Below are 25,990 nucleotides of genomic sequence, written 5' to 3'. Positions count from 1 at the left end.
TATCATCTAGTTTTATGAAAAAGAAAAAAAAGCAGGGAAAATTTGACCCTCTAGAGAATAGGAGTCATCATTTTACATTTCACAGCGTGAAGGAAGAAGTTTCAATGTCTTTTGTTTTAATTCATTTCAACATATTGAATACTTATTCAAATAGCTAGGTTACATAAGAAGAATGACGAAAGCATTTGGAAAAGACTAGCTTCATTTATTTGAGACAACTTTGTGTCTGTACAAGAAAACAGATAGAAAGAATTCTCCAGATTATTTAGATAAACCTCAAAGTTGAGTAAGAATATGGGAAGGCAATGGTGTAGAAATTCTTCTGAGTTTTAAGCTAGTCTACAATCCATAAAGCCCTGAGAAGTTTAACTATAGTCATTCTATTTCCACATAAAGTCATGACAACAAAGCAACATTAATAATCTTAACATTGTGCTTCCTAGAACTCTCCAAAGAGTCCACTGAAATTTTCTTAGAAGGGATTGTTTTTAAAGTCCTCACCCATGAGTGGATCCAGGCAAGTCCACACCCCTCTGCCATTGACACATACCTTTGCCCATTGTCATTCAGGGCAAAGCATGGTTCGTCTTTCACCAAAAAGACTGAATGAGTATGGACTGGTACATAAGCTTTCCACCTATTCCAGCAAGCTGAGTTCTTCCTTTCTCTCCATGTTTGTTTAATTGGCTCAAGTGGAACCGATCTTAGGATTTGGACAAATATGAATGTTTGTTTTTGAAAGGATTTGGGGATGAGTCCAAACTAATAGAACTGAAACTTCTTCATGCTGGGTAGCAACTGACCCTCCTTCCCACTGGGAGATGAAAGAGATTCAGTTACTGCTTGGGCTTTACCGGCATAAAAAGTGAAGTAGAAAATGGGGGCACTTCTGCCTTCATTATCCAGTATTTCTGGTGGAGCTTATGTTGCAGCAAAAAATAGAAATGAAGTTTTCCCTCTCCTGAGAACAAGGAAAATAAAGGCAACAGTGAACAGGCTAGAGAAGAAACATAAACCGGCCTGAGTTAATCAATCCTAGTTTTAACTGTTACTAATCTGTAGTGTCTGTAGTTAGATTTGTCCTTCACAAAGCTAACCTGTCACCTCTAATCCTGTGTAATTTAGGCAATTTACATTCTGCACCTGGTATTTGCTCCCCCTGTAATCTCTTGTAGCAAATCACCCCTTGTAGCTGTTTGCATTTCAGAAAGGAGGTCGCAGACCGTTAACCCAGAGACTACCGGACCCAATTACTAGGTTGCCCGACTCCAGCAGTGACTGTTTTGAAATAATGCAAGAAGAAGAAGAATGCAAGACGTTCACCATTTTGATGCTTATCACTCACTTCGGACTGCGAACTTCCCTATAAGAATCCCTGTAATTCCGCAGGAAAGGGGGGCACAGTTCTTGAGGTGCTAGCCTACTGGGTCTTCCCTTTGCCTGGCAAGGAAAATAAAAAGCCTCTCTATTTCTTATCCTCCAAATCTCTGTCTCCATATTTCTATTCGGCATCAGTTCACAGGGAGCCAAAATTTGTTGGCAACACTTAGAGCTAAAATGTCTTCATTCTCCTCAGGTCTCTATGCCAAAGTTAACAGCAGGTCGAATCCCTTTGGCCTAAGGATTTTGTTTCCTCTGCTAGTTCCAAACCCTTTCTGGCCTCAAAAGTGAGTCAGGCTGGCCTCAACTTCTCAACGGAGTTATAATCAATCACTTTCCTGCACATTACATGGTTGACATCAGTAGGTTCACAAACATTGCTTCAGTTAACTCTCATAATGAACTCTGGTGTTGAGAAGGTAGATATTGTTAACTCTGATTTTGTCTTAGGATCCTGAGTACATACTTCCACTTTTGACCCCTTGTTTTGAAAATGTGTCTGAACCCTCCCAACGGTGACAGACACTCTGTGGAAACGTGGAGGATTCAGTCAAACTGGTTATTTGTCCCTAGGCATGTGTCACTGTCCAGGGTTTCTTCATTTCCATGGGCTTCCTGTCTCTCATTTCTCTAGTTTCTAACTTCAGTCATATCTCATTCTTCATTTTGTCACATGCAAAATTTCAGAAGTTCTTCATCACTGAGAGTCCTCAGGAACAAGGGAAGTTCACCTAACTAGGTAAGATCAAGATTTATAACAATCGGGAGACAGGTTGGGAGTGGTAGCCAGGTGTAAGGGCTCTGTGCTGAGGCTGCCTTTGTTCCTGTCCTAGTTCTGTCACCTCTCTGTTCTGTAACCTTGGGCAGATCTTTCATCTCTCTAAGCCTCTGTTAATTTCATTGACAAAACGAGAATGATAAGAGTAGCTGCTTTCTGGCATTTCTCTGAGGTTTAAATAACACGATGTGAAGCATTTAGAACAGTGTCTGACACAAGCTAAGCCCTCAATAGATATTAGTTATTAGTTTCTAAATGTTTTTAATTATATAACATTTACAGAAGTAAAATCATCTTCATCCAGATAGCAAATTTATGGAAAGCTATTTCACTTCAAAAGTAAATTCTGAATTTCTAGAAGTCTGTCATTAATTTGTTACAGTAAAGCCTCTCTGATGTTATTCTCTTGTTCGTTCTTAGATTTTAAAAAAATAGTGAAAGCTCACACTGGGCTTAGTGCTTTGTGTGTCACTTAATCCTCCCTACAGCCCTATAAGGTAGGTTACATTGTTATCCTAATGCTACCAGCGAGAAAACCAGGAGACAAAGCTACTGAATAACTTGCCCAAGGTCAGAAATCTTGTTCATGGTGGGGCTGGACTTCAAACTCAGGCCATTGGACTGCACCTCCACTATGATGAGTAATCTGCATTGTGATTATGGTCAGGCTGGTTTGAGGAGACATGCTTTTAAGCCGTGCCAAGGAAGAGACATTGCACATTTAAATGTGCAAAATTTGCCTTTGGGCGTCCACAAGAAAAATAATCACATCCCTTAAAACTGATCATAAGTCTGTTTGTTTGATGCTTCGTTGTTCGTTGCTCTTGTTGTTTTGGGGGGTTGCTGGATGAGACTAGAGGATAACTCCACTTGTAGCTTTGCCATGGTATGGAAACTTGTCCTCTGAATCTTTATGTGTTCTGGCAACTCACAGGTGAGCAAAGATTTAAATTAATTGAAAAACTTGGATTAAAATAAAACAAAAAATAAGCCTTCATACTAGATTGAATTCATTTCATTTCTGGAAGTGGACTATGTCAGGGCAATTTCTATGTGAAAAAAATAGATTAATAGTGCTCGGAGTTAGCTCACTGTATTTACTCCCTTCCACACTGTCTCAGCTTTCTCAGGATGTTAGTCAAGTTTTCATTAGGGGAATATTTTAATTTCGTTAATCAACTTTGACACATAACATTAATCTGTGGTTATTAAATGTTTTATGCCAGGCATTCACATGATGTGGCTGTTTTTAACAACAACCTGTTTGATTTGTGGAACTTTAAATGCTGGCAGATTCTTTAATTTGGAGAAAGAAGCAAATCCTGAAGTGTGGATGAATATTGTAAGTGATGGAAAATTCCAAATAAATTTTATAAATAAATAAAGCAGATTAATTGATTGTGAGATATTAAAATTCCTGTATGGCAGAAAAATCTCTGATAAGAAAACATAAAACATGGGTGATTTTTAACATTTCTCCAAGAGTTAAGCTAGGTAGATCTTTTTTGGCTGAATAAGTAATAATTTCTAGCAATATAAAGCAGAATTATATCTTTTATAGATAACTTCCTCTTTTGAATTTACATTTTTAAGAATATTAAGAATTTCTATTTTAAGCCCTCTGGATGATATATATGACTGCCCTCTACTGGACTATGGTTTTATTATCTTTAAACCAAGAGGGGTCTCAAAAGACAATTGACACATATATATGTATAACTTAATCATTTTGCCCTATACCTGAAACTAACACAACATTGTTAATCAACTATACTCCTATATAAAACAAAAAGTTTAAAAAAATGTGGTATACACACACACACACACACACACACACACGTACACACACACACAATGGAATTTTACTCAGCCATAAAAAAGAATAAAATAATGCCATTTGCAGCTACATTGATGGACATAGAGATTATCATACTAAGTGAAGTAAGTCAGAAAGAGAAAGACAAATACCATATGATGTCACTTATATGTGGAATCTAAAATATGACACAAATGAACTTATCTACAAAACAGAAACAAACTCACAGATGTAGAGAACAGACTTGTGGTTGCTGCGGGGTGGGGCAGGGGAGGGTTTGGGATTAGCAGATGCAAACTATTATATATAGTATGGATAAACAACAAGGTTCTATTGTCTAGCACAGGGAACTATATTCAGTATCCTGTAATAAACCATAATGGAAAAGAATATGAAAAATAATATATATAATACATATATGTGTGTGTATATATATATATATATATATATATATATATATATATAACTAAATTACTTTGCTATACACCAGAAACTAACACAACTTTGTAAATCAACTATACTTCAATCAAATATATATATGTATACTTAAAAAAAAAAAAGACAAATGACTTGAGAATATAGTTTTGTCAGAAGAGTGGGTCAATGCTAGATATTATCTCCAACCCCCCGAAAAATTTACTACTAGCAGACATTTTCTAATAGTTTACTTTTTTTTCTATCAAGACTTTATGTAGTAAATTAATTTTACAGTTACCTGGGGCTACAGATTTCAGATAATTTACCCCAAAAAGCACACACTAGTTGCTTTTTTCTAGTTCCTTTTGATAATCTTTAGAGAAGATGTTTAGCTAACGCTCATATTTTTACTGGGCAGAGTGAAATCATCACCTACAATGGCTACCCCAGTGAGGAGTACAAAGTCACCACTCAAGATGGGTACATACTCAGTGTCAACAGAATTCCCCATGGACGAAGAGACACTAGGAGCACAGGTAGAAGATGTGTCTCTCCTGAGAAGGAGAATTGCGTATGACTAAAGTTTATTGCTGACTGTTCATTAAGACAATGACTGATTTATCAAAATTGGTTTGAATTTTGGATTAGTCTTTACATTGCTAACAGGGAATCTCATTCTTTTCCAATTCTCTGAAGACAGGAAAGAACCTAAAATTACAAAGAGCAAGACTGATCTTCTTGACTGCCGCCAGGCTTTCTTCTTAGGGAGTAAATGCAGAGGTGGAGCCTACATTTTGTTAGCTCATTACTGATTTCTCATGTGGAAAATTGCTGTATTCCGAATAGTGGATTTCCTCACTGTTGGAAAGAGATTGGCTGGGTTGTATGAAGCTGGCTGTGGGGTATCCCAAGAGTCTCTCCTGCCCCCTCTAGAATCAACAGGCCTCCCTCTGCAGGATAAAAAAAAAAAACCCAATTAAATGACAGTGGCATTTCTGAAACTTTTTCCAGGAAGGAAAACTTTAACATTCATGTATGCTTTGACCGAGGAACAGACAGTTTATGCAATGAAAGAGCATGGGGTTACTAAGGCTTCATTCTAGAATGTGGAACAAGCCATGCAAAAGCAGATGAATTACACTCTTTAAAAGGGGAAATATAACTGCAAAGCCCCTGAGGAGGGAGAGAGAAGAGCAAGCAAAACATCTGCAAAGGCCCAGTGACCTTTATCTACCAAATCATTTACCATGAGATGATTCATGGTAAATGAGACCATTTACCATGAATCATCTCATCTCCCAGCCACATTCAGAGGCAGCTAAAATCATGTAGTTCAAGAATTCAAGAGTTTCACAATAAAAACTGGGAGTGGGACATGGGTAGGATTACTATCTAAAATATGAGATGCCCAGTTAAAGTTGAATTTCTGATAAACAGCAGATGAGTTTTTCGTGTAAATCTCACTTTATGATGTACTTATATGAAAAAGTTATTTATTGTTAATCTGAAATTCATATTTAACAGGGTATCCTGAGTCGTTTTATTTATCTTTGTTTTTGTTTTTGGTAAATCTTGCAATACTAGGCACAGCGAGGGGTGGGGTAGGGAGGTGCTATGAAACATAAAAGGAGAAAACTTTTACAAGAAAGACTACTTAAGGAGGGAGAATTTGGGGAAGATTTAGAGTTAAAAGACATTTATTAGGTGTATCTTTCTAAATGCTTTAAATGAATTAAGTCAATTAAATCTCCCAGAAACCCTATGAAGTTGGCACTATTAATAGTTATCATTTTACAGATCATGAAACTGAGGTAAAACAGGTTATGTAATAGGCTCGAAGTCACACAAATGGCAAATGACAGAACCAGAATTCAAACCCAGAAAGCCTGACTCCAGAACCTGTGCTCTTAACTACTAAGTTCTAGAATCTTCCATCCTGGTTCTCTTCCTCAGAAACTTGAGAGTTCACAAGAGGGCATTGAGTTGATTTTACTGCTATAGTTTTCAAATATTCTTCAGTGCGCAGAGGCTGGGGGTTTGACTGGAAGTTTGGTGAGGAACTGGTCATGGTCCATTTATGCTCACCTCCCCCTCCTCCTGGAAGAGGCATAAGACTCCATGAAACATGATCATCTTCATGTCTTTGTAAGTCAAACCCAGGAGATATGTAAAAGCGAATACATAGTGAATACATGTAAAAGTGAATACATAGTGCAGAGCAGTTACAAGCACACACTTTGGCATGAAACAGAACCAGGCTTGAGTCCTACCCATGTACCTTATTAGCTGAATGACCCCTTAGGAAAGTTACCTAACTACCTTAAGTCTCCACAAGTATAAAATGAGGATCCTCAAAGTAGGAGCTACTTTATAGAGTTATTGTAAGAATTTAATAAGCTCATGCATGTCAACCAATCAGCATAACACCAGGTACAAAGTATGTGCTCAAAAAACTTGTTACGTGATTACAACACTCTACACTAATGACAAGGGGAAAAGTGAATGCTGTTTTTGGTTTTTGCTTTTCCCAGTGGGGTGTGTGTGTGTGTGTGTGTGTGTGTGTGTGTGTGTGTTTCTGTCATGTTCCTGAGATGCTCTATTTATTATAAATTTCTCTCTCTTCCTTCCTCCCTCCTTCCAGGTGCCCAGCCAGTTGTATACTTGCAGCATGCTCTGTTTGCAGACAGTGCCTCCTGGCTTCAGAATTACGCCAATGGCAGCCTTGGATTCCTTCTAGCAGATGCAGGTTACGATGTATGGATGGGAAACAGTCGGGGCAACACTTGGTCAAGGAGACACAAAACACTCTCAGTGAATGAAGAGGAATTCTGGGCCTTTAGGTAAACTATATCTATGAAAGTTCATGAAGGCAATTTGAGACAAGTCCTTTAAATCTAATAGTGTGGGTGGTATTAACAATAATGTATGATACTTGGAGTCACAAAGCTCCTTGTAATTTCTATTAACATCTTGAAGGAAATAAATAGCAAGAAGCTCTGATTTCCACTGATTCTCCAACAAGCGAATTATATCATTTCAACAGGGTCATTTTAACATACAATTCTCTCCAATACTATACATTATAAGTATGCCCCAAGGGACAGCTTAGGAAATTCCTGTGACCAAAGTATGCACTCACTCAACCAATGTTTATTGAGTGCCTACTCTATGCACTGTTCTAGGCCCTGAGCATTCAAGAGTGAACAAAGTCTCTGCCCTCATGAAGCTTATGTTTATCCTAGTGATGCTATTACAAGTCTTTTCTCTTGGACAGCCAATCAGTTTTGCAAAGAAGATGTGTATCAGTACCATATTTTACCTACAGAAACTGTGGTTGAGAATGTATAGAATACCATTCTCAGGAAAGCTTTAACATGAGATCTTTAAAACTTTGTTAATAGGCAATAGAAAAGAATCTTTTGATATGCTGACTGCTTCTTTTAATGAAAGTGTTTTCTGCTGTCACCAAAGGACAGGCTGATGCCTGCAGTGGACATTCTTTCTCAGGCTTAAACTCCCTGTTGGTTTAAAACCTGCTGCTAGAGCAAAACCATATTAATGAAATATTCAGTACCCACTGACAAGTTGGAAGGAAAGAAAGAATAGATGAAATTGTTAGGGTCAGACCTTTTGCCCCAGGTCAAGCATTGGGAAATATTTTGTGTGGTTGGTCCTTGGCTGGGAGCTTGGAGCTTATTTACTATAAGACATCACAGCCATTCTCTTATACTGGAGAGTACCAATCTATATTTCCTCTCATGTTCTTCTAATAAGCAGGCCCTTAGTTCCTGAGGTACCTAATTCTACTATATGTTATTTAGGCCTTTTTTGTTCTCTTGTATTAATGTTGGTTGAACTGGTACTATAGGATTTTGGCATATATTGAATATATCTCTATATGGACAGAAATATTAATAATAGCAACATCTGACTGAGTGTCTAATAGCAGCCAAAGTCATTCCTTTAATCCAACCCCTATAGCAGCCCTGCCATATAGCATTATCATGTTCATTTCACAGATAAGGAAACTTAAGCTCAGAGCATTTAAGTAACTTATGGAAAGTTACTCAGCTAGCACATGGTGGAATCATGATTTACAACCAGTTCTGTTTCCAAAGCTGGGTATTAAGTGGCCCTAAGAGTCTTGAAGTTCCCTGGGGGAGACTGAAGTAGAGGCATGCAAACCAGGTAGGGAAAGGACAGCAAAAGAAATGCAAGAGAAGGGAACAAAAAGGAAGAATGACAAGATTAAACTTCAGATAATGTAGTTTACACAAGTCTCAAATCATTCCTGTTATCAGAAAGTAACACATATAAGTGCAACAAAGAAAAGCTACAATAGCCTATATGTAACTGAATAAATAATGAAATACAAACCAAGTAAGTGGACAGCACAGAATTCTGTGTGTAAAAAATAAAAAAGCAAGTGCTCTGAGTTTTGAACTTACTTGGGAATATTTATAAGTTTCTGTTTTATTTTTCAGCTTTGATGAAATGGCCAAATATGATCTCCCAGGAATAATAGACTTCATTGTAAACAAAACTGGTCAAGAGAAGTTGTATTTCATTGGACATTCACTTGGTACTACAATAGGTATGTTTACAAGGGTCAACACTTTACAAGGGTCAGAGCCATGCAAAAGTTCACCTTTGAATTGGAACAGAGTAACTGTTTTACATTTATGGTGTCCTTAATTCTCTGTCCTGTGTTGGACACATAACCCTAGTGCCCTAAGTGGCTGTGAGCCTGAATTCCAGAGACTGTGAGTATGTAGGACGAGCCTTTCATCTATTTCCGGTCACCGCAACACATTTGTAATGGTGATGTAATTTCCCAGGAATAATGTGTGCTCAAAATCCAAACAGGTATTTCCAAAGAGTAAGTCTCTAGATCTCCTCCAAGCTGAAAAAGTAAAGCCAAATGCCATGAAATATCATTATCAATATCAAACATGGAATTTTAAAAAATAAAAAAGAGGGGCTTATACTCATATTTGAACAAATTGAAAAGGTATGGTAACATTTTGTTTGTGAATCAGGCCACAAAAGCTTCCTACAATAAATCAACTGGGCTTATCCATTTAGTGTATGATTTAATATTTATGGAGTAGCAATTAATTGTAAGCACTATATAGATTTTTTTAAAAGTCCAGGAAATGTACTTTGAATGTGTGGTTCCTAGATTTTTTTAAAAGAAATCAATAGTCTAGTTCCAAATAAAAATTTAAAGGAACCCATACTATTAAAAATATAAATTTGTTAGTAATCTTCCACTAAAGTTTCCAGTTTTAAGAGACTGGGTTATATGAAAATGCAGTATTTTAGTTTGGGTGAAACTGTGCAAGAGACAATAAATATTCCTACAGTAGTCTCATTATCACCATTACCATCAGGAGCAAATAGGTGTTTACCAGTGCTTTGTACTGATAGGCAGCTTAAAATTTAGACTAGGCAGTGAGCATGAGAGCAAATACACTAAAAGAACTAATCAGGGGACCCAACCCCACTCCCCAAAAAACTGTCACTAACAGGAAAATAATTACACCGTAATAGCTAAGACTTAGGAGACTTTACTATGTTTAGGGTCCTCTGTTCAGGACCTTTCCTACAATCTCTCTGTCTAAGCGTCAGAACAATCCTACCATTATTATTTCCATCTCATAGAAAAGGAAACAGAAGTTCATAGAAATTAAGTGGCTCCTTCAAAATCTCTTAATACATAAGAGGTGGCACATAAATTCAAACCAGGTCACTTTGACTTCACCGATGGGGTGCTTGGGCGCTGTGGAGAAACTGTAGAGAGAAGGATGACTTGAGTGGTGTCTTGAAAAGTGGATAGGACTTAGATATGCTCTCATATCTGATTAGCAGAGAAAACAGTAAATTTGATCATCAGGGCTCTGCGTTACATTTAGGGCATGAAATTTTTCGGTGAGCACTATTTGCCTTTTGAGCAGAGAAATTTTTGTTATGTGGGAAGGGCCTACTCTTTATAGGACATTTAACAAGTCAGGCCCTAGCCCCTTAAATAATAGTTGGGCTCCCCAGTCAGTATGACCATCAAAAACTCACCTCCACACATTTCTAGACATCTTCTAGGGGGAACAATTATGCCTGTTTCAGTCTTTGTATCAATTACTCAGCCAGTTCCTTTTCTGGCTAAGAGAGTTTCAATATTTCAACAAGAAGTTCAGAAGAAAAAAAACCCCTGCTATGGCTATGTACACACACACACACACACACACACACACACACACACACACACACAGTGGAGGGGGGCCCAGGAAAGTACCTCAGGGAACCAAAACACAGAGATCCTCCACATAGCCTTTCCTGTGTGAGGCTGATCCCTGCCCTCAACCTCAGAGTGCTAGATATGGATGCAATGCTATTACTGAACAATCAGAGCAAATGGAGACATATGGTCCTTACTGGGACCATGGTGGACTGAGGGAAAGCCCATTCCCTTTTGGATGCAGGGAAGATTCCAGAGGTTTTGGTAAGCATCCAGTGAAGCACTGAGAGCAATGAAATCTCATTCGACTGTGAGAAAGAAAAACTGTGGAATAACTGGACGATAGTGCAGAAAGAGCTGATTGATTCACCTCCCATGAACTGATTATTTATTTCTAGAGGCTCTGTGACTCACTCTGACATCTCAGAGTTGGTGGTAAAGTGACAATATTGCCAGCACTTACCCCACGCTTGGGAAGTGAAGGTGTCCCCAGTTTACTTGGCAGGAGTTGCTTCAGCAACTTATCCTTCACTTTCCCCAACCCAGTTAAATTGTCCAGAATAAGAGAAAAATGGAGACTTGAGAGCAGAGAGGGCTGAAGGCAGATTAACTTTGCAGGATAACTTAGAAGAGTTTCCCAATTCATCCCCAAGATCAATGCAGTAAAAGGATAAAAATGACAAAGCAGAGTCCCACTTTTGTTAGTAGAAACATTGCCTAAATACTTCTAATTTTTACAAGATTGTCTTGTCTCCTGTTCTCTCAGGGTTTGCAGCCTTTGCCACCATGCCTGAACTGGCACAAAGAATCAAAATGAATTTTGCCTTGAGTCCTGTGATCTCACTCAAATACCCCACGGGCATTTTTACCAGTTTTTTCCTACTTTCAAGTTCCTCAGTCAAGGTAGGCGCTTCCTTTTGCCAAAAAGTATATGAGAATCTCCTTTTGGATGATAGATCCTTATTATTTTAAAATCTATTATGAAACAAAAGTAGGACATTTAGATGAAATCTGTAGAAACCAGACTCTGGGATCATGTGCTTGGAGTGTATGTGCCCTTGTGTGTGTTTGTCTATGCCACAATGTCTACAGCTCCCATATACAATTCACTATACTCAGTTATTAACAGACCTGAGTATAAATCAGAATTTCTAACTGAGCTGACTGCCGTGTCAGTTTAAGATCTACTCACAAGTTTCCTTGTTCCATTCTTATTCCCCTGGGCATGTCAATGAATTCACAGTGCCCAAATGGAAGACATTTTCCAAGTTACATGTGATCACTGATATCCCTGACTTTGATGTTAGAAAAGCCTGAATAATATAACCCTTCCCATATGGGAGCTTGCTCTAATTTACTGAAGCTAAGATTCCAAAGCGTAAATGTCTTAGAGCTGAATTATTTATTTAAGTATTTATTGGTTATTTTCCAATGGTTGGAAAAGTAGTTTGATGGTCAGTTGTGAGTTTGGGATTTTATTCTTTGAAAGTTTTTTTCTGTTTGCTTTTTGTTTCTCTAAAAAGGTCATTGCCACAATGAACATAGTATTTTATCAAGATTGCCCCTCAAATTTGGGGCAAAGGATAGAATAAATTTTGGCCAAAATGAAGTCAAGGAGACCAATTAGGGTATCACAATAATTCATATATAAAATGAGGTCCTGGTTTGAGGTGAAGAGGTAGAAATGGGAAAAAAAGTATTTGTGAGCTAACACAAGGAAGAACTTCCATGAGGCCTAATGATTGGTTTGATAGTAGTTTTTTGGTATTGTTTAGTAAGCTCAAGTGATGTAACTTCCCTTTTTTGTCGTTGATAGTTCTATTTTAAAGTGTGCCGACATCAGTTAGTTTTAGATATTTACTACATTTGGGCAGAGTTGAGCAGACAAATTAGTTGAATTAAATTCAGAGATAGACACCTATTTCTAAATACACCAGTTTTGCATATGTGAGGCTTTGCCTACATAGGTCGGGTCTGAGGCACATATTGTCCCTGACTTATCTCAGTTTCTTATCCTCTACTGTCAAACTTCCCGCCACTTTAAGTCCCATTCTCTGGCCCACCCCCCATTTCATAATATCCGTTGCCCCTAGAAGCTCCAGTCCTCTCATCAGAGATGCCCGCCCAAGCTTGCTTTTCCAAAAGCCCTAGAAGTTTTAACTATGCTGCCTCCCAAGACATCAATTGTTTTTCTGTCCAGTGGCACCCTCCCTTCAGTACTCCATCCTCTACCTTTCAGCACAAAAGCTGGCTACTCTGGAACACTACCAGAAAGGTGATGTGTACACAAGTAATAGGGAAAAACCCTGCTTTTCCTTCCTATTCAAGGCAATATTTGACCTTAAGGAGAAACTGCTCTACCTTTCTTGCCATTTAAAGAGAAATACAGGCAATCGCTGATTGGACAGAATGTGGGGGAGCTTCACCATGGAGAAATTAGCTAATTTGAGGTTGAGGGTCCTTACTGCAGTCTCCTTGTAATTTATGTTTGATGATATTAGCTGGGTGGAGACCAATTCATAAATAGTAAATTTTCCTGAATGACTTGATCTCCTTGACCAAAACAGCAAATAAATATACAAATATAAGTAGAGCCCCGAGAATTCTCATTCCTGGGATGAATGGAATGTCAAGAAGTCTGAAAATGGTCCTCGAAAGAATAATTATTTTTTATTTTTACAGAGGCTTTTTGGTACCAAAGGTTTCTTTTTAGAAAATAAAATAAGGAAGTCACCTTCTACCAAAATCTGCAACAATATAATATTACGGGTGATATGTATTGAATTTATGTCTTTATGGGCCGGATTCAACATGAAAAATGTGAACATGGTATGTATAATGATTCTGGGGCCATTTGATGCTTTTAGAAATTCCAGCTTTTCTTTGATTCATTTTGATGTATCTATTATACTACATAAATTAATGTGGCATTCTAAACTTAAGGGCAGAGATTTGCTATGCATAGAAGATTAGATATTCAATGGACCATGAATGTGAAGACTGAGGAAGACAATAGGCAGCTTCATCCTTTCATACCTGGTCAAATTTAAGAAAATAGTTGTTCCACAATAGGTAGTGGTTTCACATGTTCACAATCAGCCACCACTTAACTACAGTCAACTTGATTTTATTTCAGTACAACACAGTGCATTAAAAAATAAAATAAGATCCTAGAAAAGAAGTACATACAAGCATTAAATTTATTCCATGTATGCCTTCACTTGTTGGGTGAATTTAACCTCAAATAAAATTCATCATTTAACTTGGAACATACAAGACAGAATGGAATGGAGTGTAATCCCTTTCCTATGAAAGAGCAGAAGTCCTGTTTCATCAACTCCTTGTTTCCTGTTACTGAGAATTCAAGGAGGAGGAGGAGTTCAGACTAAAGACCAGTGTGGCTGAGTAGTTATCTCTGTCATATTCCAAATGGCAGCCAGCGAGACTGTTACAGTGAAGCTAGTTCCAAAATAGCTTTTCTCGGCCAGCCACCCAGCCCACATTCTTTAAGAGGATAAGTTGTGTTAGACCAAAAACCTTGAGGAACAATTGTTCAAAGCCTGCTTCTTCAAAAGTAAAGATTTTTAATAGTTTCCTTGATTTGTTCCATTATATTCTATACATACAATTATCAGTACTATTTTATGTCTACAATTTTCATCTCTATTATATTTATGAAGATTGAAGTACAGTACACATGGAAGTGATTGATTTTTAGCTTTTTTTTGCAGTATTTTATTTCTTCCTTACAAGAGCACAGCAAATTGGTAGTATGATTTTTAGCATGTCCATTTAATAGATGAAAATACAGAAACTCAAAGATGATAAATAACTTCCCAAAGTCACAAAGCTTATCATTAACAAAGTTAGGTCCTGAACTCCAGGATTTTTGATCTATTGATCTGTGACCATCACATCTGTGCACACACACACCCGCAGCCCCACACACATGCACTTGCACAGAGTGCCTTTCTTGGTTGCTTTGCTCCATGTCCACTGTTGCTTCTGCTTCAAAATAAGCAAATTATCCTACAGCTTCAGAGCTGATGCAGGTTTGCTCTCAAGCAGCCCATGCCACCAGTCAGCCCATGGTTCACCCACATTCAAGTGCCTGACATGAATTTGTAATTATCTAGATGATTCTTCCTTGCCATTTTCAAAACCGCAATATTTGTTTATTAGTTCTTAGCATAATTATGATCTGCTTCTGAAAGGCATAGTTTTTTCGTTGGGTGATTAATGCTGTAATACGTGTCCTCTTTCCTTCAGAGCCGAATGGATGTGTATATGTCCCATTCTCCCACTGGATCGTCAATACAGAACATCCTGCATATAAAACAGGTAGGGTCTTTGTCATGGAAAACTATTCCCTTAATTTTCTTTATATACAAAAGGACAGAGTTAGCATGTCTGTTCTAAGAAACTTAGCAGCTGGCTTCCTTTTTGCCCTTGTCACCATCTTTATGGTTTGATTTCCCTGGATTTTAAGAGAAAGAACAAGGGATGGGGCAGACCAAGTAGGTGACATAAATGAACCCCATCTTAAATCAGAGCTTGTAAAATAGGCCCTGAGCTGAAACAAAAGGTAAACTGGGAGAGTCTCAGGAGAACTGAGCCTTCCCCAGAGAGAGAAATACCTGAGATTTGATTTCCCCCCAATGAGGCTTGGTTTTCCACTAGCTTTTCCTTCAAACCAAGGAGATCTTTGCATCACTTTCTGTCGACCTTGTTTTTCATACTGGTAAAATTTATTGATATCTTTCTGGTGATCCCGAAGCCTTATTTTCTTCCCAGCGTACAGTGCTTTCCTAAGATTTGCTGTTAACAATCATGATTCTTACTGTGAATATTATTTTTCTATAAAACATTTAATTCAGCTTTACCGATCTGATGAATTCAGAGCTTATGACTGGGGAAGTGAAGCTGAGAACATGCATCATTACAATCAGGTGAGCTCTTCAGAGTGACCCCAGAAGGGTGGCTTTGAAAACTTACAATGATAAATTATTTGAGAGTAAAAAGAATCCTAGCTGGCAATTGGTCTCATTCACATTGGTTGATAGAGATTTTTTTTTTTAAGTCTAGTTTTAATATGTATTCATTTCAGAAAATCTGGAAATAAAAGAATTATATACTAAGGGAGTTAAGTCATTTATAATCCCTCCACCCAGAGATAACTATAGTAGATGTATCAATATTTTATTACATTTATTCCAATCTCAACATCACTGCTTTTCCACAACTTTCAATCTTGCTTTTTTATTTACAGTCATAGCAAAACATAACCAATGTTACTGAGGGGTTTTTTTAAACATTATTTTTAATGGCTGCATAATAATGAAAATTGTTTTATAAAAATCTATAAAAATTTACAGAGTAAATGAATACACGCTTCTTGATACCAACAGAAGAAAACTAGGATTACACATAAAAGAGAATTTTCCACCCATGAAGTGTTGAATCTTAAGGCAACTTTTTCCCTCTAACTTTACGCACCAAAATTTATAGACTCATTTACCCTTCCTATACTTTTAATCAATCCTGTTGCCACCTTCCTTTTTCTAAGTCAGGGGCTGGGCTTCTCAGTATGAACTAAGCACATTTTTCTGATGTTTTCCCAGACTGACATATTTAAGGCTATTACTGCAAACATAGATCGATGAAATTGTTTCTGAACATCAAATCAGTCAATCAGACCAGTCAATTTCTCAGTAATGGATTGAATTTTTAGAGAAATGATTCTACTAGCCCTTAAGACAATGAGAGCTATATATAATTTTATTATTATTTTTAATCAGCTTAAGGTGTGATTTACATACAGTAAAATTCACTGATTTTATGTGTCTAACTCAGTGAGTTTTGACAAATATATTCATTCATATAGCCACATCACAAGCAAGATATTGAATATTTTCATTACCCGCAAAGGTTTTTTCCTGCTCCTCAGACAATGTATATTTACAAATGCATATATTTGCAAATGCTTAGAAAAAGGCCAGAAAATAAATAAACAGCAAATGTTAAAGTGATAACTTTCAAAAAGGGGAAGAAAGGAAGAGTGAAGTGGATGGACATGAAAGAGTAAAGGAGGCTCTCATTTTGGATTTTACATACATTTGCTTTCTGTCATTATTGTAATGAGTATGTTATAGTTATATATTGTTTACATTTACAAGAAAATAAAACAAAAAACACACACACACATAAGACCATTATTGTCAAGTTCAGCTTTATTGAGGTAAAACTGACCAAAAAATATTTAAGATTGAAGTGTACAACATGATGACAAGTATTGAGAGTGTAAATGGCCTCAGAATTTACACACAGTTAGCTAGCTGGTCCTACCCTACTCCAGGTCAATCCTGTTTTATTTGTTTGTAATTTTAGATCATTGGAAGCCAATTTTTATTACATTCAGAAGTATCAACAGTTTGTCCTCTCCTTAAGTTCCCAGCACAATCTCTTTGTCCACTCTATGTTTTTTTAAGAATAAGAGGATTAACCCATGTAAGCCTCATGAGGGTAGGAATTTCCTTCTCTTTTGTTCACCAGTATTGTCTCACCTGGCAGAGTACCAGGAACTTACTGGCCCCTTAATACTTGTTTGTTGCATGAATGAAATTTTTTAACTTCCCTCTAATCCACCTTAAAATCTCTGTCTTCTTGATTCTCTCCTTCCTTTCACTCTCAGAAAATGAAGGTCCTCTTATTATCCAAGTTATCCTGATCTTGTGCCCTCGACCCCATCTCTTCTCATATCTTCTTACTGGCTTCTCTTATTATCTTAAATGAACTCCTATCCCTTATGAAAAACAAACAAAAAACCTTCCGTCAACCCATCAATTCTATCAAGTCATCCTTCCATCACTCTGTTTTTATCAACATTTTTTAATATTTAAAAGGGAAGTGGAGAAGTATCTCCACTTCTCCACTCACTCCTGAACCCTGGAAAATGTAGTTTTGGTCTTCATCTTCTTATTATAGCTACTCTATTTAAAGTTGCTTGTGGCTTTTAATTGCCAAATATAATTGCCTATTCTCACCTATATCTTGTGTTAGTTACCACAGTCTCCTTGCAACTCACCCCGCTGATTTGGACTTCCATAATATAACGATCTCTGATTTTTTTCCTTCCCTTTTTGATTGCTCCCTTTGTCCTCTGACTGGCTACTCTCTGTCCCCCACTGCTCTCAAATTGTCAGAATTCCTCCAAAATTCTTCAAATCTCTCTCCCCTTTGTCTTTGGAGAATTTAGCCATCCTTATAGCTTCAGTTACCCCCTTATGTGGATCATCCAAACTGCTTGTCTAGATTTTTTTCAGGACCCATTTCCAACCTATTTATTCTTCAAGTCATCCCACAAACTGATACCTATACAATCATCCTAAGACAGAGCTCTGAGAAATGAACTTGCCTTGTCTCCAAAACTTCTGAAAGCTGCCCAGCTGCCTCAGCCTTTCATTTAGACCTTGACTGTCTCCAATCTTATATCCTACAGTATTCCCTTACATATTTTCTTTTCTGGGTACACTGGACAGCTTGCCATTCCTGACCATGGCATACATGCTATTCCTGCCTGCTGGAAAGCCCTGCCACCTTCATCCTTGTCTGTAAAATCCAACCATTCCTCAAGAGTCATTTCAAATGACTGCTCTTTATATGAAGTCCCAGTTGGAAATAATTTCTTCTTTGTCTTCACTTCCATTGCATTTGGGGAATGTTTTATAGCATTTAATATACCCTACATTGTTTACAGAAGTTTATTTAGCCATCTTGCCTTGTTCCTTCACACTCCTTGAATATAGAGCCCATTGCATGCTTTCTTCCTTTGGTCATAGTAAAGATTCAGTAGTCTCTATTTATTTGAAGTCAGTTGTTGCTCTGAGGAGCTTCCGCTCATGAATGCACTTTCTCTCTCTTCCATAGAGTCGTCCCCCACTATATGACCTGACTGCCATGAAAGTGCCTACTGCTATTTGGGTTGGTGGAAAAGATGTCCTTGTAACACCCCGGGATGTAACCAGGATACTCCCCCAAATCAGGAATCTCCATTACTTCAACCTATTGCCAGATTGGAACCACTTTGATTTCATCTGGGGCCTCGATGCTGCTCAACGTGTGTACAGTAAAATCATAGATTTGATGAAGTCATTTCCCTGACTGCAATACATCTACTCTTCAGGTAAAAGTTGCTTCCAAGCCCATAAGAGGCTTTGGGGAAAATACTCATCAGCAGTGAGTTCTACTCCAGCATCCTTCACCTTGTTGCTGTCGCTGAGGTTTTCCCTTATCACGGCATCCCAGCTAGGAATTATATCTACTGTGCTGCTCTTTCTCTAAGAAATGTCCACATCTGAAATCTTAGAATCTTCCCCTCAGTCAGGGCTAGGTCCATTTTTTCATCTAAGCCCTAGTAAACTCTTCTCTACTAACTGTGCACTTCAGGGAGGAGTTAAAAGAGGCCTTTCTCTTTCTTATTTCAAATAAATATAGTGGCTTCATGCAAATGATACTCACTCCCCATCCCCTTTTTCCAAGGATTGAATATCAGCATACGAGTGCTGGCCTAGAAAAATCTTGTCAAGGGAGTCATTTGGCAATATGTTTCGGGTGGCTGTGATCTTGTGGCTTTCTTGAAATCACAATTAGCGCAATAGTCATATGGTCATCTACAGACAAGCTATGAAATAAGTCTGATCCACATCAAGCATGAAAAAAAGAGCAGAATGGAAAACTAACCAGATTTAAGTACTCCAGGAGTTTGTTTTACTGTTACAAGCTAGGGGGAAAACTAACTCTTAGTAAGCATACGACTCAACTGGAAGAAGTGGAAGGATGTGGCTGTAATAGATTAGCCTACTAGTTATGAACATTTAAGAGGCATTGGACATCGGTTGATATGTTTACAGAGAGAAAAGAGGGCATTGGTTAATATAAGAATCTGGTTAAGTGGGGGTCAGTTAAGAGAGCTCCTGTGGGATTTGTCTTATTCATCTACTGCTACAACAATGCTTTGTAATAAACAACTCAGTGGCTTACAACAACAAACATTTATTTTTTTATGCTCACAAGTCCACAGTCTGGCTGGTATGGCTCTATTTTACACTGAGATCACCTGGGCTTGGCTCAAAGCTGTGGGTTGGGTCCAGGTCTGCTCCACATCTTCTCTTCATTCTGGAACTAGCAGCTCTCAGGGTTATGTTCTTCACATGACAGATGCCAAGAGCACAAGAGGGCTAGCTAGATCACGCTAGCATATTTGAACCTCTGCTTGTTCACATGCCTTTGGCTAATTCAGATCACATGACCAAGCCTTACCTCAGGGGGGTAGAATAGTCTGCTTCACCTACAGTGGGAAGCTGCAAACCACATGGCAGAGAGTGTGGATATATAATGCTATTATACAGGTAGTGCAGAATTGGGGAAGATACTCCATTCTACCATATATAGGCATAAAATTCAAAAGACAAAAATAGGGAATACAATAAAAAGTAAGTCTTCCTCTTTCTCCCAACTCTTGTCTTACACTCTCCACTTCAAAGACACCTAACTCTTACCAATATTTTGCGTATCCTTCTACAGACTACGCCATGCATATTCTAATGGATCCACAGATACCCATTTAGTTTTTTCTCCTATCTGTACCGTACTATTCATACTTTTTCCACGTCTTGCTTTGATCACTTAGTATATCTTGGAGATCATTCCCCATCAGTTCATATGGAACACTATTAAAGGTTACATGGAAATTCATCATTAACAGAGATTAAGATGAATTAGGATTTTTTGTAATTACACACAGTGTTGTAGAAAATAATGTACAAACATAAGTTTATACTTTATACAAATATCATTTATACCTACAGGATAAATTATCTTTGAACCAGTAATTCTGGTTCAAAGAGCATGTAGAATTTTAATTTTGGATGAAAATATTTTTTAACTTTGTTGGTTGACATGAAATCGCAAATCATAGCTGTTAGGGTGGCTATTATCATTAAAACAAAAGACAACTAGTGTTGACAAAGAAGTGGAGAAATTGGAACCTTTGTACATTGTTAGTGGGAATACAAAATGGCGCAGTCTCTATAGAAAGCAGTATGGAGGTTCCTCAGAAAGTTAAAAATAGAACTACTTTATAATCCAGCAATCCCACTTCTGGGTATTTATCCAGAAGGAATGAAATCAGGATATCAAAGAGGTATCAGTACTCTCATGTTCAATGCAGTACTATTCACAATAGCCAATGTAGAGAAGCAAACTAAATGTCCATCGACAGATGAAAGGATTAAAAAATGTGATTGATAGATATAAATATAGATATAGATATAGACATAGACATAGACATAGATATAGATATAGATATCTCACAATGGAATTTTATTCAGCTTTCAAAAAGAAGGAAATCCTGTCATATTCAATAACATCGATGAAACATGAGGACTTTATGCTAAGTGAAATAAGCCAGAAAGACAACTACTGCATGATTCCACATACATGAGTTATCTAAAATAGTTAAACTCATAGATGCTGAGACCAGAATGGTGATTGCCAGGAGCTGGGGGTAGGGGACAATGGGGAGTTATTAATCACAGGTATAAAGTTTCAGTTTGCCATTTGAATAAGTCTAGAGAGCTGCGGTACATTGTGCCTATGGATAAGAATACTGTATTGTACACTTAAAAAACATGTTAAGAGGGTAAATTTCATGTTAAATGTTCTCACCACAATAAAAAATTATTAAGCTATATATTTATAATGTGTGCATTTTTCCTCTTATATATATTTGAATTAAAACATTTTTAAAATTTTTTTTTAATTTAAGCTTTTCTACTTTAAATCAGTAAGTTGAGAAATATAGAAGAATGCCCCACTCTTACCAATACTACTGCTTTTTTACATATTTTATACTTTAGCTCTGCATATGATAGCAAGTATATTGACTATTATAGGTCAGAGTGATAGTTTACTTTTGGTTAAGAGTTCTACCTTAAATATCTCTTTTAAAACTTATAACCCCATGAGATAGTACTATGGTATGGTCATCTTTACAGATGAGGAAACTGAGACACAAGAAAACTGAGGCATAAAAAGTCAATTTGCCTAAGATTGTGTAAGTGAAGGAGTCATGGTTTTAACCCAGGAAGTCTGACATCCCAAAACCCACACTGCAGCATATACTTGTACAACTGGGCTCAAATGGCATATGGAACACCATAGAGGTCATACTTGTATTACTCTAGACTAAAATTACTTGGAAAATTAAGGCAGGAGATGGGAAAATGGTTTTTTATTTTTAAATTTTTTGTTTTGCAAACTCTAACTTTCAAATTGAGATGAGTGGATAGAAGTACCATATGATCTAGCAATCCTACTTCTGGGTAAATATCCAAAGAAAATGAAATCACTATCTTGAAGGAATATCTGTATACTCACATTCATTGCAGCATTATTTGCCATAGCCAAGACCTGAAACAACCTAAGTGTCTATTGACTATGACACTTAGGTAATGAGAATGTGATATATGTATGTATGTATATATATACACATACATACATATATGTTCATATATGTATATACAATGGAATAATATTCAGCCTTTTTGGAAATCCTGCCATTTGTGACAACATGGATGGACCTTGAGGACACTATACTAAGTGAAATAAGTCAGGTTGAGAAAGACAAATACTGTATGACCTCACTTATATGTGAAATCTAAAAACATCAAACCCATAGAGACAGAGAGTAGAATGGTGGTTGCCAGGGGCTGAGGGGTGGCGGGAATGGGGAGATGTTGATCAGAGAGTACAAACTTTCAATTATAAGATGAACAAGTTCTGAGGATCTAATGTACAGCATGGATGGTGACTATCGTTAACAACACTGTGTTGTGCACTTGAAAGTTGATATGAGAGCAGAGCTTTAATGTTCTCACTGTAGCAACAAAATGGTAATTATGTGAGGTGAAGGATGTGTTAGCTAACCTTATTTGTGGTAAACATTTCACAATATATAGGCATATCAAATCATCACAATGTATACCTTAAACTTACGCAATGTTAAATGTCAACTGTATCTCAATAAAGCTGGTAAAAAATTGAGATGAGTGTAAGATTTCCAGTCAAGTCAATTATAACACATTTTCATTATTTTATCCAAAATATCAGTATCCTTGCATGTAGGCATAGAGTCTAGCAATCCATCATGGATGAGGAACTTGGCTACAGACTTTGTAATACAAATTTATGGAAATTTTGGCAATGTTTCTCCTTTTTGTCTTAACCTTGCATTTATGCGAAGCAAGAAACTCATGCTCACAACCCCATAACAGGCTCATTATATTACTATAGTTTCCCAAGCTTAAACAACTCACTGATATTTTTTAATGGAACAGGTAAGTGATAACATTAATTTCAATCAATGCAAATTCATGTCAAATGTAAATTCTTTGGTGAATTTCTTTCAGGAAGTGTAATCAGTTTCAGAGAGGTGAAACCAGACTAAAATAATGGCTTTCTGAGACTCATTAATCCAAAAGCTAGGAAGATATTTGACCATCAGGGGCCTTGCTCAGCTCCAACCACTTCCCCATTCTCCTCCCATGGGAAGCTTACCCACATCTTCCAAGGTCTGGCCAAAACACCACCATATCTGAAAAGTTTTTCCTGAACCTCATGCTCCAAAATTAATAGTTCCTCTTAATAAATCTTTTTTGTTATGTTCCAGAATTATCTCTTTGAAGAGTTTTGTGTAAATCTATCTTCCTAATAAATTTTAGGAAGAGGACAGGAGTGATGTCTTTCTTATCTTTTAACTTTTTAAAAACTTTTTATTTTGAAATGATATAGATTGGTGGGAAATTGCAAAAATAGTACAGAGAGGTGCCACCTACTCTTCACTGTTTCCCCCAAAGGTAACATCTTACATAACTATAGCATACTCTCAAAGCCATGAAATTGACCTTGGTACAATCCAGAGTTTATTCAGATTTCACCAGTTTTATACGCACTTGTGTGCGTGTGTGCGTGCGAGCGTGTGTGTGGGTGTGTACAGTTCAGTGTAATCTTATGTGTAGGTTGTGTAACCACTATTGCAATTAAGATATAGAACTGTCTGATACCACAAAAATTTCCCTCATGCTATCCACTTATAGTCAACAACCACTCCCATCACCCCCCATCCCTCCTTGGACCTAACCCCTGGCAACCACTAATCTGTTCTCCATCTCTATAATGTTGTATAAATGGAATCATGCAGTATGTGACCTTTTGATGTTGGCTTTTTCTCTCAAAGCAATGCCCTTGAGATCCATCCAAACTGTTAACCTGTATGTTTGTTCCTTTTTATTGCTGAGTAATATTCTACAGTATGGATCCGCTATGGTTTATTTAACCATTCACCCACTGGAGTACCTCTGAGTTGTTTCCAAGTTTTAGCTTTATGTTTTAACTTTTCATTGCTTTCAGCAAGGGGACTTGACAACAGAAAACACTCAATTAGGATTCATTAATTTGAATTAATTCCTAGTCTCACCCAAAGCTGAATTCTGTGCTGATACCATCTCTAACATATATACGGACCTAGAGGGAAATGTCAGTTCTCTAAAAGCTTCCATTGACTTACTACACCATTCTCCACTCATATTTTAATCTGACATTTAGAGATTACAAGATATTGATGTGCTCTGTTATAGGTAATGAACACCTGGTCCCAGACTGTCAAAGCATGTCATCAACAGTGTGGGATGGAGAAGCTCTGCACATTGAAAACAGAAGCCAACAAATCAGCATTGGGGTGGAGCAAAGGGAAAATTACTAACCACATACTGTACAAGACTTATCATAAGGCTATGTGGTGATAAGTTTTATGTTTACAGTTATAATGAAACAATACTATTCATACTATAAAAATAATATACGTGTATGATGGAAAATTAGGAAATGCAAATGTTATTAAAATTGTTTAATACTAGGTAATGTCTTTAAATAGATTTGGGGGGGGGGGGCATGACATTGGTGTAATGCATATCCGTATATCCAGTTATTTAAGGTTTGAAAGGCAAATACAGAAAATTACAAGTTTTTAAAAAACTATTCTTTTATTGAAAGGACTTAGTTTTTCTAAGTAAGCAAAGATCTGATAACGACAATATGAAGTACAGGAAATATTTAATATGACATAGAATCTTTGCTTCTTAGGCAGATTACATAAAAGGCAAAGAAAAACTTTTATAATCTTTTAATAACAGAAGACCCATGATCTAAGATATCTTATGACTTTAACAAAGAGGAAATTAAACTCCAGTTTTGTATCAGAACATTATGAGCAAGTCTGGGAAGGTACTCAGGAAACTTTTCTAATACTGAGGATGGCATCAAGGGAAAACCTAAAGTGTTGGCAATGATGAAGCCGCCACCTCAAACGCCTCCTGGGGAAATTCCTGGAGAAAAACTGTCTTCACGATGAAGAGTTCCTTGATCCTCCCCATTCTCCCTCTATTCCATTTTCACCCATCCCCTCTACCTTCAAGCTGAAGGGGTCATCTCCCTGTCTAAACTCTGTAGTTCTTTATTGCTCCTTGTCCTATGGACCTGGCCCTTTCCTACCTTATGTTGCCCTGACTTATAGTCATCGACCAGAGCGAGACCACCTGCATGCAGGGACTTTCCTTTACCCCTCAGCAAGACTTGCAAGGAGGTTTACACTAATCCAATGTCCAATGCATGATATCTCACAGATTTTCCATTGGTGATTTGCATTCTTCATGAATGAGAAGGAAGGTGTTTTTCCCTGTCTTGCTGGCTCACCCTCTACCATCTACAGAACCAACTGTCAACAGAGGCAGAAGGGAAATTCCATCAGTTCATCAGGGGAGGCCTCATGCAAAACAAAGTGAGGGGCAGAGTCATCCCTGGATTCCCTGATTCTCCCCTAATTTTAAGTAGGGTGGTGTTCTACTAAGGCAATATTTCCCAAACTTCAGTCATTCACATTCCTCATTCACAATGTTTGCCCCATCTGTATGCCACCTATAATACTGCTTATTTAAAAGTCTCAAAATCAATTTGCCTATTTAATTAAATAACTTTTTAAAAGAAACTTTCTACAGTTACTGTAAATGGGAGGAAAAAGTATTATTTGCCAAAATTTGAGGATAATAACAATAAAAAGGAGATAATTAATAATAAATTAGATGACTAGTCAGGACACTTGAGTTTCAGAACTGCCTTCTTTTTGTTAAATATGTGCTCTTTGTTTGAAAGAGAGATTAGCGAGTGCTAGAAACAAAGACATAAACCAAAGTTAGACTTTCTTCTTGATGCACACAAAAGATTGAAAGAAATTTGAGAGGGAGACTATGGT

General features: G+C 37.3%; 1 protein-coding gene across 3 annotated transcripts; it reads left to right on the top strand.

The window, feature by feature from the left end:
* The first annotated feature begins 2,026 nt into the window (after positions 1-2,026).
* LOC118883043 (lipase member N-like) lies at positions 2,027-24,475 on the top strand. Of its 3 annotated transcripts, XM_036829589.1 has the most exons (11): positions 2,027-2,119; positions 3,385-3,500; positions 4,810-4,927; positions 7,033-7,231; positions 8,876-8,985; positions 11,393-11,529; positions 13,309-13,455; positions 14,896-14,967; positions 15,504-15,575; positions 18,553-18,808; positions 24,321-24,475. In XM_036829589.1, exons 2-10 carry the CDS (start codon positions 3,393-3,395, stop codon positions 18,784-18,786), a joined length of 1,197 nt encoding a protein of 398 aa, XP_036685484.1. In that variant the 5' UTR covers positions 2,027-2,119; positions 3,385-3,392; the 3' UTR covers positions 18,787-18,808; positions 24,321-24,475. The 3 variants fall into 3 exon arrangements, with proteins under 3 accessions (XP_036685484.1, XP_036685486.1, XP_036685485.1); XM_036829591.1 differs by lacking the exon at positions 13,309-13,455; XM_036829590.1 differs by lacking the exon at positions 15,504-15,575.
* Positions 24,476-25,990: the final 1,515 nt, after the last annotated feature.

Source organism: Balaenoptera musculus, chromosome 16, assembly GCF_009873245.2.
Source record: "Balaenoptera musculus isolate JJ_BM4_2016_0621 chromosome 16, mBalMus1.pri.v3, whole genome shotgun sequence".
In the NCBI taxonomy this organism is placed as follows: domain Eukaryota; kingdom Metazoa; phylum Chordata; class Mammalia; order Artiodactyla; family Balaenopteridae; genus Balaenoptera; species Balaenoptera musculus.
The sequence above is the reverse complement of the archived record's forward strand: the minus strand, read 5'-3'. Positions and strand labels throughout refer to the sequence as shown.

Coding starts and splice junctions, on each gene's coding strand:
- LOC118883043 (XM_036829589.1), top strand. CDS start 3,393: ATGATGTGGCTGTTTTTAACAACAACCTGTTTGATTTGTGGAACTTTA. Junction 7,232..8,875: donor GAGGAATTCTGGGCCTTTAG/GTAAACTATATC, acceptor TTTATTTTTCAG/CTTTGATGAAATGGCCAAAT. Junction 11,530..13,308: donor TTTCAAGTTCCTCAGTCAAG/GTAGGCGCTTCC, acceptor TTATTTTTACAG/AGGCTTTTTGGTACCAAAGG.